Genomic DNA, 24,106 nt, shown 5'->3' with positions numbered 1-24,106 from the left:
TCCATACAACCTCCCCGCAGACACCTAAACTGGGTAAGGTATCTAATCTTAAGAATTCTCTTGTGTCTTCCCAGAATTGCCTCTGCCTTAAATGATTTGAGTTCTGCAATTATGAGAAATTGGGACAATGCCTCCTACAAGAGCTGGGTAAAGAGGGAAAGTTTTAGAAAGGGGCAAGGCTGGGGATGTAACCCTGCTGTCTGCACCTCCCCAAGTAACAACAGGTATCTCTCCTTTTTATGGCCTTTCTTTATAGATCTTTAACCTTTGGTGGTGTTTGGTGTCCACAGTAGAGTTCTGGGTTTCATTACAAAGGCCCAGACCATGGAAATTAGGCCATAGAAAGGCTCTGCAACACTAAATCTCTTAATCAAATGTAGTTGTTGTTTCTGAACAAACTTTCATGACTTTATAAGGCCATCAACTTGTTAGAACATGTGGAGGACAAATTCACTCACATTGTGCAAGTAGGAGGCACTGATGTTACTGTATATGGGAAATTTTTTGTGAGCTGGACAGTTCAGCAGAAGTGTTGGGGAAGTGGTGGGTGAATGTTATACAGCTCAAATTAACATAGTCCTGTTAATAACCCTGAGAATGACAGACAGTTGGTATGAGCTAATTTCTGGAGCTTATAGAGATTCCAGTAATCCTTATGCAGGCCATTAGCATAAGGCATAGAGCAAAGCATCCCAAGCAATTCTTCCTTGCATTGCCTCCGTCGGAGTTCTGGGAAATGCATTCACCAGGCTCCTCGTTGTTAGAAAGTATGTTGCTTATTTTCCAAACAGATTTAGGCTGTTACCCCATCCTGATTCCTCGCTCCAGCTCTGCTAGCTGACTATATAAAGCCATGACATATGGGTCTTTTTACTGACATAATCCTCTACTGTACTAAAAAAGAAAATATTGAGTTTCATTCCAAGAGCTGGAAGAACTTCCATGAGGATATAAAAAGCAGGAAATGGACCCTGTAAGAGTAGAGCACTCTCATATTGAACCGCCTCAAGGGGCTCAGCGTTAAAGGCTTCCTAATAATTGATGTGGGCTGGAACAGCTCTGCCTCTGCTTGGAGGGAAGGGGATTTGTGGGACTTTCCCCATACAGGTTACTGGGCTTAGACCAAAGGACTGGTGTTCCGTGACCCTGTAATAAAGCAACACGCTCTGCACATACAGTGCTAAGGACAGTATGAACATGTAGTAACGGCCACAAATCTCAGAATTTCCCACTCCACAGCAAACTATTTCTACAGTTTGAACTGTTTTCTTCCTCTGTGGGCATCATTTCGACCTTTGTCTTGCTTACTTTACTCATTGATCTGGAGATCTTCCTCTTCCTATAAAGGCCAGTCAATAATGGTATCTATTACTCTAAGCAACCAGTGGACCTTGTATTACATGCAGGTGGTGGACTTTCAAGTTCTAGGACATCTGTATGCTGCAAACCCTGTTTCAGTGACGACCTGAGAGACATTTTAGCATTCTGTTAAGTTTAAAAGTAGGCCAGACCTAAAAGGTTTGGAGCACCTCTTTGTGGCATCTGTTCTAACGAGCCCAGCGACTGGGGCACTGCAGAATGGAGCACACCTATATCTTGTCCCTTCAGAGAGCTGGGATGTAGACACAGCACACAACTGGTCTCATGATGTGAGTGCAGCCTATTTGTAGGAGTGGTAACAAAATTAATTCGGAAATGTTGGTGTGGATTTGGTAGTACCCTAACCACAGACTGTAGGATTTGAGAGATTTTATCATAGAAACTTTTTATCACAGGTTAGTTTGGGGTGTTCTTAGCCAATCAATAGAAAGATTTCTAAGCTTGACATGCAGGAGAACAATTTAAATCTGGAGTTACTTCCTCTGGACAAATCACTGAAAAGTTATACTTGGGGGTATTGCATCAAGTCTTTAGCCTGCAGACGCTGTGTGGCTGCAGCAGGAAAAAATACTTTGCAAAGTCCTCTTCTAGTACTTAGGGTATTTTAGAATTGCAGTGATTTGGCTGGTAACCAGTAAGAGCTTGTTTTAAAGCGTCTGTGGTAGATGAGTTTACAAGTGGTCAATTTGAGGGATGTGTGATCCAAGCTGAGGTTAAGGAGTAAAGAGTAGTGGAATTCTAATTCTGACCTTCTTGCAGGTTTCTTTGCACATGCACGTGCAACACCATAGAGGATAAAAGAACATTTCTAAGGCTGCAAAGTGGAGCACACAAAAATTAGTAAATGCCCATGCTGAGTTAATCCAGTCTTCCTTGGAGTATGCTGTATGGTTCTCTAAGACTCTTGGTTACGCTCTTCTCTATGATTTTTTTTTTTTTTTTCTCCCCATTAGATTCCTGTCTTGTTTGGTCTCCTGGACAAACACCTGTCATTTAGGAAACAGCTGTTTATTATTTTTCCCCTCCTAATTATTCAGTGTGGACTTTATTTCTTGCACAATTAAACTTCTTTCCAATTGCAGCAATATTAATCATTCACGGACCATGGTGGTTCCAGTACCAAGCACTTCAGGGCAGTAATAGAGTTCAGCTAAGGCAAACAAACTGATGGGTTTGAATGGTCCGGTGGATCTTTCCCACCACCCTATTTCATCTTCTATAAAGCTGACAGATCACTTTGGCTAGCATTCATGCTAACCATCTCTCTGCATCTGATCGGTGTTTTAAGGATTGGGGTAGAAGTTGCTCTCAAGACGTGATATTGCAAAAGAAGAGAAGAAATGTCTCAGCGCCTGCAGCCTCGCTGGCACTTAGAGCAGAAGTTGGAGAGCTGTTAACTAGGCAGGGTGCATGAATATCCCCATCCAACATACCGTGGAGCTCCTGACAGTCTTTTCCTTGATTTCAGCAGACTCTAGGTAGTTGAACAAAGTACCTTAGGAACAACTCTGGTATTAGCAGAGAATCTTCTGCTCTATTGCTCACATGACTTTTGAAATAATGCCCACTGAAATCAATGGTTGTCTTTTTATTAACTACAGTTGGCTTTGGATCAGGCCTGGGAAGATGCATATCTTCCAGAAATACCATCGGATGATTTCTTTAAAAGGCATCGAACAAAAATATACGGCCGCATGGACTGATCAGGAGGAAGAAAGTCCCATCCCTCTTTTATATGGTTGGCTTCCTGCTCTTATCAGCAATAATTTAGATAATTAAATTGCTTGGTTCAGTAGTTGGAAGAGGCACGATCAACAAGCTGACTCTACTAAGATGTCAGCTATATTAGTGTTCTCAGTTATTTTTTTGCTTTTCTTCTTAGTATTTGTTTTGGTATGTGAAAAGTTGTGTAATCGGACACTGTCTTTCTCATCCCAGGCTAACCTCTTCTTCAGAGAGGCATAGGAAAGACATTTAAAATCACTTTATGAATGCCAGCATAGTCAGAACATTGATATGACATATGGTGACGTTCAGTGGCAGCAGATGAATGGATGAAATTAAGCACAATAATATTACTGTGTCCCCCCCCCCCCCCCCCCCCCTTGAATTTAACAGCAAGATGTACAGTTCAGTGGTATAATTTAGAAAAATGTAAGTAAAAGCTCAGATATGTTAATGAGCAGACTACAGTCCATAACTGGACATGCTTTTAAATTCAGCCTCGAATCACTGATCTTTTCACTGTCCTTGTAGGGTCTTTGAACTTTTGCTCACATGAGGTAGACGCAGTTTTATTAAATCACGCTCCTGAAATGCTCATCTTACTATTGACTCCAGCTTTGTTTTGTCTTATTAGTATTTGTGACTGAATCACTCCTCTGAAGGATGAAAGAGATCACAGAAAGTGTTCTGGCTTTTTTGATCTCTAACTCATATAAGTTTTGCTATTGGTGACATCTCTTAAACCAGGACAGAGCAGCAGTCTTTGGAGAGGCCTGAGATAGGGAATATCCAGTGCTTGTGCTTAAATTGCTTGTCCTAGAAAGGCCATAAAGTTTTCTTCTCTGCCACATTCTTTGTATCTGCCCATTTTTTTCCCTTCATTTTTTTTCAAAATGCCATTTCTAAACAAACAGTTTTGCTTCTGTTCTTTCGTACAAGTTTTCCCTCCTTATCCCTTGAATTATAAGGATGCAACAGCATTATCTGAGAAGCAAGGTTAGAACAAATTCACTATATGTTCCCTCAGGATCAGGCTTTGGCAGGACAAAGACAGGGCAGGATAGGAAACACCATTGGCTTACGCACAGTGAATGGAGGGGGTTGTTTTCTAAATAAACTGACGTCAGGATATTCTTTGACTTTGGCTCATTCAGGAATAAAGCCCATGATAAAATGCCCATGCTATAGTCATAGCCCAGCTATGCAGTTCCATCCTGGACATGTATGTGATTCTTTGGGAAGCAGAGCCCTAGCTCTGTTCCCAGCCTCAAGGGATAAAGCTCAAGAAGACAAGCCAGCATCCTTTAAATTGCAGGAGTGCAAGGGAAGCTCAACAGTGAGAAAAATATTAAAATACATTTAAGATGAGAAGACCCAGTTTTCCTTCAGCTTTTTTCTGATGCTGCTTTTTACGAGCATACATTTCCCAGAGTGTTTACTTACCGTTGCAAAGTAGAGAAGCCTTATCAAGGATGCTCGCTGACCTAAAACTCTGTACCGGCCCCCCCTTAAAAAGCTATACTGAAGCTGAAAGTTATATAGAGCTTGTGTCTGTCTTCTGCATATTGTTTGTTCAGCTGTGAGGCAGTATGAATAGCTTAGTACTATGCCTGTATTTCACATGTAAAGAGCTTATTTTAACATTTACCGGCATGCTTCTCAGCCTGGATGCCATTCCTACATCATGTTTGCATGTAGACAGAATTTTTCACCTCTTTTTTTCCTATTATACTATTAAAAACAGGGCCTCAGACATGGAGTCCGCAGTTTGGTAATAAACTCGGACATGATAGCATTTGTTAAGTTCTTTTTGCAATATGACTTAATGCATCGCAGTGTGTCACAAGGGAATCCCAAAATGATATTTGTGAGATAAAAAGAAAAAAGGAGGTATTTTTAAAGGATGTCCATTGACTTAGGCTACTTTGATTATTCCCACATGATAGGCCGAACTAAAAATAATAGTAACAAAAAAGTCCACGTTGGACATTTGGAAATAGGGTCAACTAAACAGGATTTCTTATTCTTGGATCACTCTGAAACCTAAACTGTCCCACTTTTGGCTCCTTTTCCACCCTTTCTCCTGGAAGGCGAAATAAATGTTGATCAGCTGCTGTCATCTCAAACTGTGCTCGGTCTCACAGTGAGAGACTGAGGTGGGAAAGAAACCAGTGTGGAAAACCCATCACTAAAAATGCTTGATCTCCAAGCTTTCTTCTAATACCTCTGAAGACTTCCTTGCTGTGATATGAGTGCTGTCGATGTGAATGGGGTAATTTTCTCTGACTGATATATCCATACGTAAAGTAGTTGCAAGTTAAGAGACTTGGTTCAATTCTTTGTGCTACAAAAATGGATAAAATTATGTATTTTGGCCTGAATACAAGAATAATATTGAACCACAAATGTATATTAAAGCCACCACAGATTATGATTTTAAGCAGATGTTCTGATTTGATTTGGGTTTTTCCCCCACTATTTTTAGCTTAAATGACTGTTCTGAGACATCTTTCAGCATTCATAATGCAGCAATGAGCTCTTGAAGTGTTTTGGCAAGGAGTGGAGAAGAACGACACCTTAGAAACACTCCCCTCGGACCTGGTCATGTAGGTAGTCCTGCTGGGGCAGGAGTCCTGCACGTCCCAAATGAGCCACGGCCACCAAGCTCCCTGTCACACTGCGCCCGCTGCCTGTCGAGCCAGCATCAGTCCATCCTGCCGCCGTTCTGCTGACTGACACCAGCTGGTGCTCTGCTCCTTTTATCCTGGCCTTATGTGGGTTAGCAGCTGGCAATGACTGTTTTTAATAACATATTTATAAAACTTTGCAGCCGTGCAAGCCCAGACACGGAGACAGGACCTTTTGAGCTCCCAGCGCTAGAGGTGCAGAACGCCGCATGGCAGATCTGGTTTCCCATCTCTCACTACCGCTACTAACTTGCTCTCCCATCACCAGTACCAGAAAACAATGTTTGCTAAATAATACACGGGAGGAAAAAACACTCGGGCTGAAGGCTCCCATAGCTATTTTGAGTAATGCTTGTCCTGATCCCTCGGCAGGCAGCTGCCTGATCGGTATTTCAGTAATGTACTTATTTAAAATGAAATTCTAACTACTGCAGGGCATGGTGATATTTTCATGCCCTGTTTACCCTGCAACCTTTTCCAGCTCGCTCAAACCTGAGCACCTCACTGTCTTGTAGGGACATCATCTGGCTGAGGTGTAAACTACAGCACCTGCTTGTGCCCTTTGGATTTAGGGATCGTACTTGAATAAGCATGCATTTTTTTATAAAACAATCTTTCTTGCATTTATGCTCCACTGATGGCAGATACTTCCCAATTTTATTTTCAGAGTGCAGGGTTTATTAGATGTATTGCTTTTCTTCTTGTCTGCATATGAGATGGACGTCTAAAAATAGTTGAGCCTGTATTTTGTCCTGGGAATAAAGATTTACAGCTACATCTCAGCAGCTACATAAGATTTCCCCCTTTTTATTTCCTAAAGCAGCATGACATGTACTTTATTTCTGAGATACATGGTAGAGATAGTCCCAACATTTGACTCATCAAGACTGTTTTTGAACAAATGCTGACACCACCATTCTTTTTGTCTGTGATTCCCACAGAACCCTACTGCTTTGAAAAGAAATATCCTAGAATGCATAATCAACCCTGCAGCAATGATCTACAACATACAGTATCTCCTTCAAAAAAAATCCCCTCTTTTACCCAGCTATCAACAGTGAGAAGCTGACATGCATGCTAAAAGACAGAGGAAGCAGAAATACCCTAAAAAAATGGGCAAAAATCCCTGTGCATTAGAGAGGAAAAGACAGATTCAGGAGCTGGGAGAAAGTTTTCCAAAACAATTCCTTAGGCAGTAAGAGCTACTGAGGAGAAACTGTTTCCTCCTGTGTGTGTAGACAGTAGGTAGAACTGCAGTGATGTTATGATCTAATAAAAAAATAATAAAACTGCAGCAATAAGTAAACAATAAAATAAAAAAATAAAAAAAGGGTTGATCTAGTGTTAGAAAACATAACTAAATTTTTAACACCCCAGTCACTTTGCCTGGCTTGTTATAACACTGGCTGACTTCAGTGGCTTCAGTCAAGGTAAACAAACTGATGACCTTAAAGTGATGATCATCCACCTGAGTTTTTGCACTTCTTTAAATTAAATAGTTGAAAAAAAGTGTTTTGAAACTGTTGAGTTTACTGTTACAGACAAGGGCCGATGGCAACAAACGTGTGTATGAAAACAGCCATGTATTTTTAGCATTTGTTGTTTTTGAGGCTCCAGAACTGAAAGCAGCAATGGGTGAAATGGCAACCAGTTGTGTGTGATTTACAGTGGTTTGTATCTCGGCTCAGCGTTGTGTATGTCCTAATGATGAATGTGTGGGAGGGCCAGGTCAAGAATGGTTTCCACTCCAGTGCATTGATTGTGTAGTTGGCAGTGGGCTCAATTAAAGTATAATAATCTGGTAATCTCTCTCCTGTTTCCATTCACTGCTGCACACTGAATAGAGCCAGTGAAAGACTATAGCTTTTGAAAAGTAGGTGAACTCCTGCCTCTTTGTCTGAGCGGTTTCTGTATAGTCAAGTAAAATGACAGGCAGAAGAGACAACTCTCCAAAACCTTGCTCCCATGACTTGCATCATTACTGATGTTTGTGTTTCTATGAGATAACACTTGCTTTTTATTTTCCTTTCTAGGCCACAGACTGGGTTTCTAACAAGCTTCTAGTGACCACGGAGAAAAGACAAGCTGACGTGAGAAAGGAGATATGGATATGTCCACTATGGGAAGATGCTGCGTGCCCCATCTCCTGATTCTTCTCACATTTGTGTTCAGCGGGGAGAGAACTGAGGCACAAAGAGCAGGTACGCACTGTTCAGCTTACTGCCTCGTGCTAAGTAGCTGCTGGGGCTTTTACATGCCTGAGAAGCTATCGTTGCTAGGAGTAAAACAATAAAAAAACCCAGCAAGACGTTTACTGCTGAAAAGACATAAAATAGACCTTAGGGATGGAGATAGTTTAGGGATCAAGGTTATGATTTACCTAGGGTCTCTTGTTCTGCTGCAGGCTTAGAAAGATTAGATTGGGTACCCACAGCAAAGGAAGCAGCACACAGCTTACTCCAGATATGCTTCATCTACCCCTCACGGGAATGAAGATCACTTCTTCCACGGCCTTCAGTGGGTGTCAGATTAGACCTGGTGAATCTTCTGTCTGGCTGGGACTTTCCTAGTGATCTAAACAGGGTCAGGGCACTGTTCATACCCTCTCTTGGTTCACACTGTCTAGTGGCCAGCACGGTCCCTGGTGTGGCTTTTCCCCTGTGTTGATGAGCAGTCTTCTCCAAATGCCACAGAATGTATCAGAGGATGGTGCAGCTGAGGGACTGTTCCCATAGGCACTCTTGACAAAGACAGGTTGTTTTTTTGGGGGGTAGGTAGTAGTGAGAGTTGAATTACCTGCGTGTGAGTGATGCTACACCACAGGGATAGAAAATGATTGTAGACCCACACAGTTTCTTGGTATAAAAGCCCAAAGGTACTTTGAGGCGGAGGCTTTCTGTCTCATTTTCTAGGAGAGGTGATATTCTGTAGGCTTGGGTAATTTATAAGAAAGAAAAGGTTTTTTTATACCTTCTCTCAGTCTAAGGAATAGCTGTTTAACTGTTACGGGATCTGTATAAGGTTTTTTGGGATAATTATTAGTAACAAAACAAAGTGAGATCTCACCTTTTTTTGTCATAGGAAGATTATGGTGGTACATTTATATGTTGTGTGATTTATATATTGTGTGATTGCTTTAAATAATTTTGGTCTTATGACTTGTTTGTGAACTATTTTTAATGGCAATATTGCAAAACAGTTGACTAAGCGTCTGAGTGGATGAACACAGCTCCTGGAATTACGCTTCCAGAGAATATTCCTGTAGCTACAAAACTGAAAGTTCACTTTCTATGAATTACCTCCTACATTCCCTTAACATGACCCGTTTCTGCCAGTAAACAATTTTATTATAGCATTCTTGGAAAAAAATCAATTTTGTCCAGCAGTGGACATTACTGTGCTAAAAATGCAGATTAATATTTACTAAAAGCTTTTCTGCAGCATTTCATCTCACTGCCATCAGGTCTGTAAGCAAGCAAAGAATCACTGACTCTAAGAAAATGATCCTGCAAGACCATCTTTTTCTTTCCTGCAATACTGCCTGAACAGGCATTACTTTTTAAAACCTTAAGCCTCTCTGTTTTCAGGCTCATCGCCCTTGAACACAGACAGGATTCATTCTGTCTGTTCTGTTTGTTTTTAAATTGCAGTTATCTCACCTGCTGAGAGCCGTTAAAATAAGCAACAGGAAGGTCCGTACTGTGTGGATTTTATACTCAAATCTTTATATTCTGTAGTTAGTCTCACCTAATTAATAGTCTTTCAGACAGAATAGATTAATAATGAATATTTTCTGAAGGGAGAAATAGAGATTTCTTGCTTCTATCCTTTATATTCTGCAAAAATCAAGCAGAACTACACTTGACAGTCTAGCCAATACACACAGATGTAATACAACTTACATGCCATAATATAAAATTATATATATACTGTCAACTCCACACTGATGACTTTTGAAAGAGCTTTTCCAGCCAGACCTTTCTCGCTCTGTTGCTAGAGACAAGCATTCCCTCACTCACAAAATGCCATCACAGAACATGATCCTACATGGACAGGTGTGCTGGGTTTGGCTGGGATAGAGTTAATTTTCTTCCTAGTAGCAGGTATGAGGCTGTGCTTTGGATTTGTGCTGGAACTAGTGTTGATAACACAGAGATGTTTTTATTATTGCTGAGCAGTGCTGACACAGAGCCAAGGCCTTTTCTGCTTCTCACACCACTACAACAACAGCGAATACGCTGAGGGGGCACAAGGAGTTGGGAGGGGACACAGCTGGGACAGCTGACCCCAGCTGACCCAAAGAATATGCCATACCATATGACATCATGCTCAGCAATAAAACTAGGGGGACAGTTGGCTGTGGGCCACCGCTTGGGGACTGGTTGGGCAATGGCCTGTTGGTGGGGAGCAATTGTTTTCATTTGCATCCCTTGTCTTTCTTGGGTTTTATTTATCTCTCTTTGTTATTTTCCTTGTCATTATGATTTCTGTTCTTCCTTCTTCTTCTTCTTCTTCTTCATATTAGAATTAGTATTTGATATTATTATATTTAAATTATTAAACTGTTTTTATCTCAGCCCAGAAGTTTTCTCACTTTTACCCTTCCAACTTTTACCCTTCCAATTCTCTTCCCCTGATCCCGCTGAGGAGAGGGGAGTGAGCAAGCAGTTGTGTGATGCTTGGTTTCCAGCTGGGTTTAAACCATGACAACAAGTTGTTTCCAGCGTGATCCCATGTGGATCAGTTATTCCCGATGTGATCCCAATCCCACGTGCATAGGTTGTTCCTGTAGACACTGAAGGAACAGCAATACTTGGGATGGACTCTGCTACAGAAGTTAACACAGCAACATATGATACTCATTTTTCATCTTCACCTGCAACACAACAGGTGTACACTCAACCGCTGTCCTGTCACAGCCATCATGCAATACCATGCACACTGACCCAGACTGTTATAATGCCTACCTTTATAGGTAAACTTTTACTCTTTTTTACTACTTTTACTTTTATTTGAAGGTAAATCCTCTTCATGTGGCTTAGTTACCAACATTCTCCAGTGTAGTGAGCTGTTCTGGGATTCCTGTCCCCTTTAGGGCAGGTGCACAGACCCATGATGATCAAACCTACCAGTTTATGGTGCAAAAGCACCATTAATTTATGAACCATAAGGTCAAATGTGGGTGTGGGGCAAGACTTTATGAGCTTCCTGTAGGCTCAAATGCTGGAAGTCAATGAGGAAATATGTCAACAGCATCATCCCCCCACCTTTGGGTAGCGCAATTCACATTTCTGTTCACCGAGCTGGCTGTCAAGCAAGTGCTTGACTGGATGAACACTATACGGTACCTCCATACTCTTTCGTCTGCTCCAGAGAAAAAAATCCTAGTCTCTAGCTAACATCCACATTGGGTGCATTTACGTCAGTGCTTTAACTCTGGTCAGGAGTGCAGCAGGGACAGGTGATTTCCCAAAGGACAGCAGCCAGGAGCTGGGGGTCTCCCTGGGCTGGCAGGACAGGGTCTCACCAGCCACAGCCTGTCCCACCCCCACCAGCCAGGGAGCAGGGAAGGCTGGAGGATGGCAGCCAGGCTCAACTGACAATCCAAATTCCCAGACAAGCTCATAGTGATGAAACAGGTCCAAGATCAAGCCAGGAACATGAGCCAGCAAGTCAGGGTCCAGCTCGGGTCCTAAGACAGCATCCAGGGTCAGCTACTTTCTGGACAAATACGTAGAGGTGAGGCAGGTCTGAGGTGAAGCCAGGAAGTCAGTCCATGACTCAGGCAAGGGACAAAGGTGAGACCTCACCTTGAAAGTAGCTTCCAGTGGAAGAAGAGATAGATCTTTCTGGAATGTTTCCAGCACAGCTTTCTGAGGAGTTCACCAAAGGGTAGAGAGCCATGGCAGCCAGACCCTGGAGAAGGGGCTTACTCTTAGGACCTCAATAAAGATTTCCAGTTTTCACAGTGAATCTTCCAAGCGTCTCCACTTACTGTGCTTTGGTTCATGCCATGGAGCAGTCGTGGATTGATTTCTGATGAAACTGAACAGCAAGATACACTTAAGATGCATGTATAATGGGTCTCTGTCACTGATGGACATTTAGTTGCTGAGACCTGGCTGGAACTGGTCTGACGCAAGCGCAAACATGGAAACCCTACAGTGGAAATGTCACTTTTTAATGTATGGAGAGCTAATCTGTCCTTAGTAGGCATACCCTGAGGTTATGTATTCTCAACAAATTCTCTCAGATTTTCTGACCAAGGGAGGTGGGTTGGTCAGTCCATGTCAGAGCCCAGAGGAGGTTAGCAACATGGTTGTGGTGGGAACAGTTGGAGGAATCAGGGTTCTGCAGTGAAATAGGAGTCAACAGAACAGATCTGCTATGTGGGTGTGGGTAGATGTGGGATACCAGCTCAGATCCTGGTAAAGCAGTAGGATTTAAAGGCAATTGCCAAAGTTTCAGGGGCCAGGTAGACCATCTCCAGTGGGACATAGCAAAGCCCTGTTACTCTGAGAGAAATAAAGCAGCACAGTCACTGGTATGGACCAGCTCTCTTTATTGCACCATATGTGCTTTGCACTCCACATGATTGGTCAAATTAGCTTTTTGCCATTTGTTCAAACAAGCAGTTGTGCTCTGTGAGACAGGAACTACTGGAGAAACAATGGTTGGTCGTTGTAACCATAGACAAATAGACTCTGTAGAGCAGCTTTCAATCTTGAAACTCAGAATTTCTTAGGAACTATACTCCATAATAGTGAATTAAATAAACATATGTATATATATACTTTTTGTCCATTTGGGGCATTAAAGATGAATCTTTGGCATCTGCAGGACATTTATGAATTTACTGCCTCCTGACTTGCATTCAGCCATTTTTTCTAGCCAAATTCAGAAATGGCTAGAAAACATCTCCTGGGAGATCTACTTCCTTGGCAAGCAGTTGACAAATATATGACCCATCTAGCTTCATAGGGCAAGCAAGCTGCAATTAAAATACATTTGCCTTTTGGATTACACAGGCCTCAGATTACAAATATCACAGCTGGAGGCAAAAGGGTGGTTGAGGGGATAAGTGAACTTTTCCCTCAGAAAGCAACTGCCCTTTGTTGTCAAGGAAGCCATCCCAGTATTCAGTGACTTGTTCTCTAGTCAATAGTCAATGGCAGACAGCTTCATAATCAAAACAATCTTGTTATAAACTTGCTTCACCAACATATCACACTGGGCGAAGGAACTGCTTCTAGCTAAGCATAAATCAATCATAATGTTAAAGCAAGAGGAAACATGAAAGCTTCACTACTCACAGTCAGGATTGGCATAGGCAAGGTCAGGGCAGGTCTCTTGATCTGCCAGGGTCGTTTCAGAGCATTGCCTGAGCAAAGCACTGCAATGAAGTTTCGGAAATATAGCTTCATATGCATGCAGATGGTGTGGGTGAAGGATTGAGCAGAGGCAGTTAGTACTGCAGGGAGAGAAAGGGTTTGCATTTCAAAGTGAAGTGTTTGCTGGGCTGTAGATATTCTGAAACAGATGAGGTGAATCACAAGGAACGAAGGAAGGAAGGCTGAGAATCTGTTTTTTCCCTGCGGGATAGGGAGGGGGCTTGCTACCTCCTCCAAATTGCTCACTAGGGAGCCATGCCTAGAGAATATTTGCTATGCCTGGTACTCTTCTTTTATCTTCCTTTAGCGGTATTTTCTGTTGCTTTTGCAGGTTGCAAGAATGTTCATTATGACCTTGTCTTCATCTTGGATGCCTCCTCCAGTGTCGGAAAAGAAGATTTTGAGAAAGTTCGGCAGTGGGTGTCTAATCTGGTGGAAACTTTTGAGATTGGCCCAGACAAAACCCGTGTAGGTGTGGTGCGATATAGTGACAGTCCAACCACAGAGTTTGACTTGGGAAAGTACAAAACCCGTGAGGAAATCAAAGAGGCTGCACGCAAAATTAAGTATTACGGGGGTAATACGAACACTGGAGATGCTCTTAGGTACATCAACACCTACAGTTTTTCCAAAGAAGCTGGAGGGAGACTCAGTGATCCAACTGTTAAAAAAGTGGCTATCCTTTTGACTGATGGAAGAAGCCAGGATTATGTCTTGGATCCAGCCACTGCAGCTCATCAGGCTGGGATTAGGATCTTTGCTGTGGGTGTTGGCGAAGCCTTAAAAGAGGAACTTGATGAGATTGCTTCAGAACCCAAGTCTGCTCACGTGTTTCATGTCTCCGATTATAATGCCATCGATAAAATTCGGGGGAAGCTGAGAAGACGTCTCTGTGAAAGTAAGTAGACTTCCCAGTTCTTCTACACAATTAGAATTATTATAGGTTCAATTAGCATTATAGGTATGAAAAGTTGTGATTGTTTATATCATTCTTATAATTCTATGCTGATAATTCTTTATTTTAGAGTCTTCCACTCTGTAAGAAGCCATTTTACTACCTGGAGCATGATGAAGTGATCCCTTCTGGGTCTTCTGCCCAAGTCAGTATTAACTGTAGGTCAGCTTCTAGTGGTCAACTAGAGAGCAAAATGTGAATTCCTTTTTGTTCTGATATAGTTCAATTACTTTACCGTATTTTGGACTGATGAATATGAAGAGTGACATCTTATTTATACCCAGATTTTGGTTTATTTTGTGCAGGAACTGTTTTTTTCCCCTCTTATTTTCTGGTATTTTTGCTATGAGAAGAATGCTCTGGATGCTGCTGAGAATGTGATCCTTTGGGAAGCAAAAGGACGCTTGTGCTTTTCTGCCTTTCAGCATCCCAAGTCTACTCACAACTGGTGTTCTCTGTACAACTAGTGCTCTGGTTATCAACCCCATAAACCTTGCTGATGTTTTGCATGACTTTTAATGGAGAACACTGTGTGAAATTCACAGTGAACAAATGAACTTTGACTTTCCAGCACTGCGGTGAAGGGGACTGTAATGGCATTATGGCTGTTATCTTGCAGCACCTTAATAGGAACTGCAGTCACTTAAGTCCTTTCTCCTTCCACCACTGACAAATCATTCTCTCATTCTTAGTGACTACATAAAAGCTACCAGTCTTTGCTGCTTTTTGCAGTGTGTGTTGTGGTTACTGTGAGCTCTCTGTGTCAAAATCAGGAGACGCTGCTCTGGTTCCTAGGTCTGAACACGAAAGACAACAGCTGACTCCCTGTGTAATTGCTGTCATGCATTGCAGTGTTACACTGCCCACGTCTGTAGTCTGGCAAGTTGTTACTGGCAGGCAACAGTGAGTTGCCTGAAAAAAAGCAGACCTTGCAGCTGGTGTTGTGAAACTTTTTTTGCTCTCTGCGACCTCCATTTACAAGAAAAAGGTGTTAACATAACACTCTGGGCTTATGCATGCTTCTTAAAGAGTGACTAGCACAAGCAGGCATAAACCAGTTGACGCTGCCCAGCAGTATCAACCAGGTGCGACTAGGTTTTTTTGCAAATTGAATTAAAATGGGTACGGATACTGTAATATAAATACACGTGGAAGTCATGGTGGATATTGTCTGTAAGCCACACAGACTGAAGGAGCTCAGCCTTTTTCCCTGAAAATCATCCGTAATCATACACTCAACTGGGGTGTAATGAAGGGTAAACCCTTCTGGTGGGAACACTCAAGCAACTCAACTTCCTACTGCAGCTGCTGAGCTCCCAAAATGTGATTTTCTTTGAAATTCTCTTATTTTCCTTTTCTAAAGTGAGTATTTTCAGTATACTTTGTATACAGCTCAAAAAAGCTGTTTATCCGCCTGTCTGAGTACAACGCCACTTGCCTGTGGCTTTCTGAGCCCATACTATGTCCACACGTGTGTACATACCACTTCTCAGTAGATTGCCAAGGATCACTGGGAGCATCCTCCATCCTGAGCAGGATAGCAGTCACTCTTCAAGGTGTTTGCTTCCACCTGCACTAGCGGGTTCGGTGGGGAGACATAAAGCCTCCAAAAGGGTAAGTGAAAGGGAAGGGTTTACTTGTATGAGATACGGAGAACTTTTAAGGACAAAACATGCTTGTGGTGGGTTAACCTTGGCTGGATACCAGGTGTCCACCAAAGCTGCGCTCTCACTCCACTCCTCAACTGAACAGGGGAGAGAAAATATGACAAAAGGCTCTTGTCGAGATAAACCAAAAGTCGAGATAAGGACAGGGAGGTCGCTCACCAGTTACCATCATGGGCAAAACAGACTCGACTTGGGGAAATTATTACCAATCAAATCAGAGTAGGATAATGCGAAATAAAAACAAATCTTAAAAACACCTTGCCCCACCTGTCCCTTCTTCCCAGGCTCAACTTTACTCCTGATTTCACTACCTCTTCACCCCAGCAGCGCAGGGGAACAGGGATTGGGGCTGTGGTCAGTTTATCACGTGTCTGCCGCTCCTGCCCCTCAGGGGGGGCTCCTCACCCCCTGCCCTGCCCAGCCCGGGGTCCCTCCCGCGGGAGACAGCCCTCCCTGCCCTGCTCCAGCGGGAGCCCTTCCCCCCGCCGCAGCCCTTCCCCCCCTGCCGCAGCGTGTCCCCCCCGCGGGCGCAGCCCCCCCGGCCCAGCCGGCCCCAGCCCCCCCGCCCCCGGGGGCACAGGCCCTGCCCCAGCCCGGCCCCAGCCCGGGCTCCTCCCCGCGGGGCCACAGGCCCTGCCCGGAGCTGCCCCGGCGCCGCTGCCCGCGGGTCACAGCCCCCTGCGGGCAACCCCCTGCCCCGGGGGGGGCCCTGCCCGGGCTGCGGGGGGGGAGCTGCTCCCCCGGGGGCTCCGCGGGCCGGGGGCGCCGCGGGCTGGGGGGGAATCTCTGCTCCGGGCCGGGAGCGGCTCCGGCCCCTCCGGCGCTGCCCGGGGGCTGCAGGGCCGCGGCTCCCACACAGCTCGCTCCTCTCCCGCTGCAAGTTGCTGTGCGGGTTGTTCCCGCTTCTTCAATACGTTCTCTCAGAGGCGCTGCCGCCGGCGCTGATGGGCTCGGCCTGGGCCGCCGGCGGGGCCGTCCTGCAGCCGGCTGCGTCGGCTCCGTCGGACACGGGGGAAGCTTCGGCACCTTCTCACAGAAGCCACCCCTGTAGCCCACCACCACCAAAACCTTGCCACTCAAACCCAATACAAAGGTTGCTAAATGGATTGGTTTCAGTGTCAGGACAAAGGGAATCAGCCAGCCTTCAATGAATATTGATAAGGAAGGGAACAGAGGAGGGAATTAGATGAACAGCTGAGCAGTGAGTGGGTAATGTGCACATATCGAGGATCACTCAGGCAGACATGTAAGGATGTTAGCACTGACAGGGGGAACTGAGTATCCAGCTACACAGGATGTAGCACATGGAGGTGAATTTGAAGTGGATGCAGGGGAGAAAGAGGAGTTATCATCTATGGCAGCAAACACGGGTGCAATAGACTGATTTCCACAACAATAGCAGTTACAGGAGATAGGACTGCCATAGCTGTTCCTGGGCAGTGTTCTTCTGATCCAAGGACTCGGTGACATGGTCTAATATCCCTGTATCCTTCATTCTGGCCTTGATGGGGGACATCTCAGTGTCTGGCCTCAGTCCCTCTCGCTGCAACTGCAGCCCAGTTTTGTCCTGTTTTCAATGGGTATCAAAAGTAGTTTATTCTTTTCCTCTGTACGTCAGTCTTTCCTGCTTGGAAGGCTGTTACTCGTCTTCCCCAAGTTTTTTTTCCCTGGATTGAAAGTAGGAAAACTGCTTTTTGGCAGAAACAGTCTTGTCTTTTTTATTTATTTAATTTATTGCTTTGCATGCAAAATATTTTTAATAGGCATGATGTTTAGATCAGATCTAAACAAACAAGGCATTCTTGTCACCAAAGCCATCCACTGAAAGAGAGGATGAGACTGTGAGAGCACCACCAGCAGAAGCATTAACATAGAGATCAGGTAACTTTTTGTTATCTGAATATGTAAGGTGGAACTGTTCTGGGGCGTGATAGAGGGCTGGTGGAGAACAGGACCAAGTGATTTCTTGTGCATGTGCCACTTTTAAATTTCATGTTAACACAGCAGGAACAGGAAAGAAGTTCACTGTAAGGGCTCTGCCTTACACATATTTAGAAGGTAAAACTTTCAGCAGCTTTTGTAGTTAACTTTCTGTGGTTTTAATGACACCACCACATAAAACGGGAACATACAGACCATGGGGTGGGTGGAGGACGTGACAAGGGCACATGTCGGGCTGCTGTTTAGTTTGTGCACATTCTAAGACAAAAGCATATATTGCCACAGCCAACCTAGGGTTTTAATAGACATAATCCTTTGTGAGCTCCTGGGAGACACATCAATCAAAAGAGTGGAAATGGTAGAAACTTTTTTGTTGTACTGACAGTGATGAGTCTTCCAGTCCTTGTACTGCTGTACTACCAAAACGTGAAGAGTCTTGAAGTGTTACAAATACTGGATTTCATGCCAGCAGCTGTTCAGAATTACTTGTCTCAGGTCTCACTGGATGTCTGTCCATTCCATCTTGCTATATTTGACTAAATTTTATTGCTATGAATATGTCATTAAGTGCATTAATAGCATTTTAGCTCTTGTTTTATCTTGTGAAAGTAAGCATGACAGAATCGAAAAATTACGTGTCTGCTCAGGGAGACATCATGGCAGTTGGAGATATTTTTGCCAAACATCTCCATTACATTCTGGACTATAGTTAGCAGGCAAAAATGGGTGATGCTTTCACAGGAAAGCAGGAGAGATATATTCTGCTAAAAATTCCAGAGATGCTACATGCTTCCTAAATAGGGTTTCTGCTTATATATTGTAGACATAACAACAAGCAGCTATGGAATATTCAAAAATAAACTAGCATATGCTTCTGGTAGATGAATAGTAGGATTATGCTTGTCAAAGAGATCTGATTGCTTTAATTTCAACCCAAATTTAATTTAAAGATGGATTTGATAAGTTAGTGAATGTACAAAATTTTCAACCTGGCTTGAAATCTGTAGCACTGGTGTTTTAATACTATCATCTGACATTTAAGCCTCAATGGGGGAGGTGTTCCAGTTGTGGCCTAAAACACCTGTACCTGCTCAGAGGTAATTGTTTCATAAAAAGACAGATTGCAGTGCTTTGGATGCTGTAATATTTGAGTTTATTTTGTTATCATTAAGCCAGACAGGTGATAAGGCACAGTCTGCAAAGCTCTGCAAAAACATTCTCACTCTTTACTGGCTCCATAAAGCAGAAGCCTTGGCTTGCCGAAGACTTGGCAACCTTGGAGTACATAGTGTGTATGTGTGTGCTAAGCCTCTGCTCTACTGCAAAAATCAGATTTCATAACTTGAAAATAAATTAGGCTTTAGAGGTACAGTCTCTGCTAAGATTTGGGTCTTCTTTTCTACAGCTAGCGATAGGAGAAACACAAGCAGACATTTCCTAAGGAAGTACTATAGGAGTATTTTGCTCATGTTGGCCTACATCCAGTAATGTCTTTCACATATAATGTAGCCCTTTCTACAACCAATTTTTAGTTGTCTGTGAGCTTGATGAGCTCCTTACCATGATGACTTACCTCTGCAAGTGTGTGGAATACCAAAGGACTATGTCATCGTGTGAATCTCAAATGTGCAAACACAAGGAGATGAAGCTGAAATGTTTCAATGACTGGTTGATACCAAAGGTTTTTCATTGATTTAAGTTGATAGAGTGAGGCCTGTGATAATATATCAAGAGCAGTCACATGTCCAAATGATTCATAACATTTATTTTTCTATTTGTACATGTCTTTGTTGACTTTGGGTTGGGTATGCAGTGCATAAAATATAGGTCTTATGCTACCACTGTTCCGTTTCTGATGCAAAAAGTCTTCCAGCCTTCAAGGCAACACCTTGAACACCGTTCAAAATCATAGTCTAAAAGCTTCAGGGATGTCTTTTTTTGAAGTCAGCTTTGCTCAGGTTCATGGTATAGTATGTTCACAGAAGAACAGTAAGCTTTTTTTTTTCTTGGCCTTCAATGTTAAAACTATCTCATGCATCTCAGAGACCATGACAAAGTGTAGGCATCTGAATTACCATATCTTGACTGATGTCAAGATGATACTAAGAGACTTATGAGTATAGTCAAATCTCACGTGAGTACTGAAATATTGAAACACATCAGCACCTAGAAGTATTTGCCTAACTGTTGATCTCAAAATTACACTTCTGTTGAGCTCTGAGATTTCACTGTAAAAGCATTCATTTCTAGATAGCTTTGCATTATACATCATGGAATAAGAAAGGAGGTAGAACTCAATAAGCTGGCAGGAGTGAGAATTCTGAAGTATTTTAATGAACTCGGTTGTGGTAGTAGTTTTAATTCTTTTAGTTTGTTGAGCAGAATTCAATCTTGGGAATTTGTAGACTGCTTTTACTTTCATAGTTGGAGCATGACTTTATTTAGGTTCCTCAAAAGTTCAGGTTAGCAGTAGTTCCAGTTCTTGTTTGGTCTTATTGCAAGAACTCTTTTTCATCGTTGTGATTACTTGTAAAGACTTCTTACAAATGTTAGCATAGCTTCTTGTCATCTGGCAGAACTTGGTACGTGCCACAAATGCACCTATTAATTTATCTGGAAAAATCTGTGGCACCCATCTCCATGTTGAATGCAGAGAAGGCTGAGGTATTTTGGAGTGTAACTGATGTTTAGCAGACCGGTTAGTCTGATTAGCACAGTACATCCCATGAAGATGACCTAACTCTTGTTCTTTTAGCTCATGTACACCTGCCACCAGTACCGTTCTTAGTGGAATATTCCACATTTGGCTGCTTAAGAGTATGTCCAGGCTAAGTGCAGCCACTAACATTTTGATTCTCACTTGAAAATCTAGTCACTTCCAGATGGTTTGGGAAGTCTGCTAAAAGCTCAGCAGACAACTGATGCTTTTTAAAAAGTTGCAGCTGGGCAATGACCCAGCTGATGGCACTGCTGATACCTCCTGTTACTTCTTGATGCTCTTCCACAGCTGCAGTGTGACTTTCTCAAACTGTGTAACATCTCCAACTTCTAGCAATCATTCATGTCACAGATGACAGGATCGCACATCCTTTTATCACCACATTTGCTGGCTAACTGCGGTTTCCTGCAAAGGCGTAAAAGGCCTGTGATGGAATTTCCAACTGATTTATCTTTTGCTTGAAAGAGAAGAAAAAAACCTCACTTTTCATGGGTGACATGCTGGGATGCGATAAAATATTTGATGGACTTAGCGGTGATGACAGTATGCAGCTTTCTTCTGCCATTGGGTGGGTTAAAGGGCAGCCTGGTATCTTGGATTATGGCTCCAGGAAGCTAAGATATTCTTTTTCTCTTATAGCATTTTTTTTTTTTCAAATCAAATGCCTGAAACTCTCAGATCTGATTTGCCACTTGGCCCAGTCATTACCAGCTTAGAGCAAGATGGTGGCAGAGCTGGTGTCTGACAGCAGAAATCCTTGAGCTCAGGGAGTGTGCAGTGGCTGTTGATTGGTCCTCGGCTCTCCACAGATCACGTAGAAGCGACTGCTTTCCTAGGTCATGACTACAGTTCTGTTCTGCCACTGTGTAATCTCCATATCATTTAAATTTTGTGCATCCAAAGAAGGGCAATGAAGCTGGTGAAAGGTCTGGAGCACAAGTCTTGTGAGGAGCAGCTGAGAGACCTGGGATCGTTCTGAATCTGAGGGAACTGAGACTCAGAGAGGACCTTGTCACTCTCTACAACTACCTGAAAGGAGGCTGTGGTGAGGTGGGTGTTGGTCTCTTCTCTCAAGCAACAAGTGATAGGAAAAGATGAAATAGCCTCAAGTTGTGCCAGGGGAGGTTTAGATTGGGTATGAGGAAAAGTTTCTTCACCAAAAGTGTTGTCAAGCGCTGGAACAGGCTGCCCAAGGAAGTGATTGAATCACCATTCCCGGAGGTATTTAAAAGACATGTAGATGTGGTGCTTAGCAGTGGACTTGGCATTATTAGGTTAATGGTTTGACTGGATGATCCTAAAGGTCTTTTCCAACCTAAACTGTTCTATGATTTTGTGATTCTAGTTACTACTTTGGTTGAGACTCTGAAATTTATTCTGAGATTAGCAACAGTGCTGTTTTATGACCAGTTAATACCAGACCCACTTCTAAAAGGGAAAGTCTTATTCCTCCTAAATTCCTTCTCTTATCTGCCAACACAGGCATTTATGTGGCCCCACCATGAACCACAGCAGTGAGCCAATAAATATTCTTGTTTTCTTTCCTGGATTAGTTTTTACTCAGATTTAGTTCACCATGGAGCCACATGGACGTTTGCTGTCCCAGGGGAGGAACTGGCACGAGGTGAGAACAAATCACTAGGAGTGGGAGGAAGACCTGGTCCTGTGGTACAGCGCTAGTTCATATCAGCTTGATGAACGTTAGCTAAGGACTTCAGAAAGCTGAGGAAAATCCTCTGTGTGCTCCCACCATAAATGTCAGCCTGTGCTCTGCTACCCTCTGGTTGAAGTGTGCACACAGTACATTGCTGGGCAGGTTCTTCCCATTCAAACTCCACTACTAGGCTTCAGTGCAGCTTGCTTGCCTTGAATAAACAGCTTGTTTAACAAAAATATCCCACTGCAGCCAGATCTCTTCATGATTCTGTTCCATTTTCCTTAAATACGCTTTTCAGTATGCATAACTATTGCTGCTTTACTACTGACTTAGCTTCTGGTTGCTCAGGGGTGTAGCTGTAATGACAGAGCTCTTTGTCCTTGGACACACACTGTGTCTGGCTGGAGTCCTTGGTGGGTTCAATGAGCAAGGGGGCCACCACCTTCACTTCAATACAGACTCTGTCAGTGCCTCCAGGCAGCAGCCTGATACTATTTCTGTGATCCTGCACCCAGGTCACTTCTCTCCCCCAGAATGGATTTCAACTCTGTTATAGTTTTGGGAAGTGATTGTCAATTTATTTTTCTTTCCTTGTACTTTGGAAAAAGCAAGGTCTTAGACATTGCCTTCAGGTGAGGAGGAAATTCAGCCTTGCAGCAACTGTGGCCAGATTTCTTCTTTTTGCTGAGGGAGCAAAGGTAGGAGTCCAACAGTCATCCAAACAACAGTGTTTCAGAAATATGTCTGTGGCAGAAAATGGTGTTACTTCTACTCTTTTTTGATACAGCCAAGAAAAGGAGGCTGTTCCAAATCTGCAGCTTTGTACAGACCTCTGACAACCTTAATAAGCGACTCTGAAGGTGGAAATACAATAAAATGAGATTGATTAAACCTTTTGCACTTTTACTGTTCTTATCTCTAGCTTTCTTTAACACTTACATACAAATAGTAGCATCATAAAACATGGGCAATCACTTTACATAAAGCAGTGAATCTCTGGGCTGCCAACAATGTCTTGTCCGAAATCACAGAATCTAGCTGGATGATAACATCTCCCCTAGCTTGTAATAGTTTTTCTTGCATTTCAGACAAGAAATCTCCGTGAACAATGTTTGATGTACAGTAAAACTAATTGTAAAGGCAGAGAGAAGATTAGACTCCTGACAAATAAAAGTAAGTCCCAAATGTTAAAAAGAAACATTGAGACAATCAGGAAAAGTATGGGTCTCAGTGGCAGGAGAAATTACATCTTATGAAAAAGTAATGTGCTGTTTAGAGAACAAAAAGAGGAAAAATATGGTGGCTATGGGAGCCATTTCTAAATAGTGTAGGCATGAAAGAGAAATACAGAAATAGGAACAGGCAAAAAACTGGAACATATTGTCATGTGCTGAAAGTTATTAGTAGCTTGTTTTTCAACACCGCCTGCAGCCCTTATTGGTTTTGCAGGAGCTGTGGGTGCTCAGTACTTTCAAGATTAGGCCGTGGAGCCCAATACTTACCCAGGTGCAATCAGAAGGAGGCTTTCTGCCTGCTCTGGTGGAGTCCAAACGGTGGGGTGAAAGAGAGGACTTATCCTTGGGGCAGCACTGTCTGTCTTGGTGTTTGCTTGCTGATGGACTGCTTAGGAATGCTCAGTAGAAAGAATAACCTCTGAAGTGGGGCAGATGCTCAGCAGGAGACTAAGGCAATGCACACAAAAACCTGCTGAGGTTTCAGGTTTAGTTACAAGCATTTCTGTCCAAGAAAGGCAAAGAGATGGGGAAAAAACCCTCGCCACATGTCTTTCACAAAACTAAAATGTTTTCAACCTCAGCAGCTTTTGTGCAGTTAGGGCTTTCTTTCTCCTTCATGAACAGCCCCTAAACTGACTTCAGACTGAAAGGACACCACTAACAATGTTCTAGGCCTGCCTTCTTCCCTCCTCCTTTTTTCTTTGCACATTATGTGACTGTTCCCATAAAAATCCAATAGTACCTTTCAG

General features: G+C 43.1%; 1 protein-coding gene across 1 annotated transcript in view; it reads left to right on the top strand.

Annotated features, from left to right (window-relative positions):
* Nucleotides 1–24,106, top strand: part of COL22A1 (collagen type XXII alpha 1 chain) — a 237,305-nt gene that overhangs the window by 17,908 nt on the left and 195,291 nt on the right. The window contains exons 2-3 of the mRNA XM_055706167.1: nucleotides 7,826–7,993; nucleotides 13,515–14,081. Of these exons, the coding sequence (XP_055562142.1) occupies nucleotides 7,897–7,993; nucleotides 13,515–14,081 (664 nt within the window). The 5' untranslated portion in view covers nucleotides 7,826–7,896. The remainder of the gene's footprint in view (nucleotides 1–7,825; nucleotides 7,994–13,514; nucleotides 14,082–24,106) is intronic.

Source organism: Falco cherrug, chromosome 3 (assembly GCF_023634085.1).
Source record: "Falco cherrug isolate bFalChe1 chromosome 3, bFalChe1.pri, whole genome shotgun sequence".
Lineage (NCBI taxonomy): Eukaryota > Metazoa > Chordata > Aves > Falconiformes > Falconidae > Falco > Falco cherrug.
The sequence above is the reverse complement of the archived record's forward strand: the minus strand, read 5'-3'. Positions and strand labels throughout refer to the sequence as shown.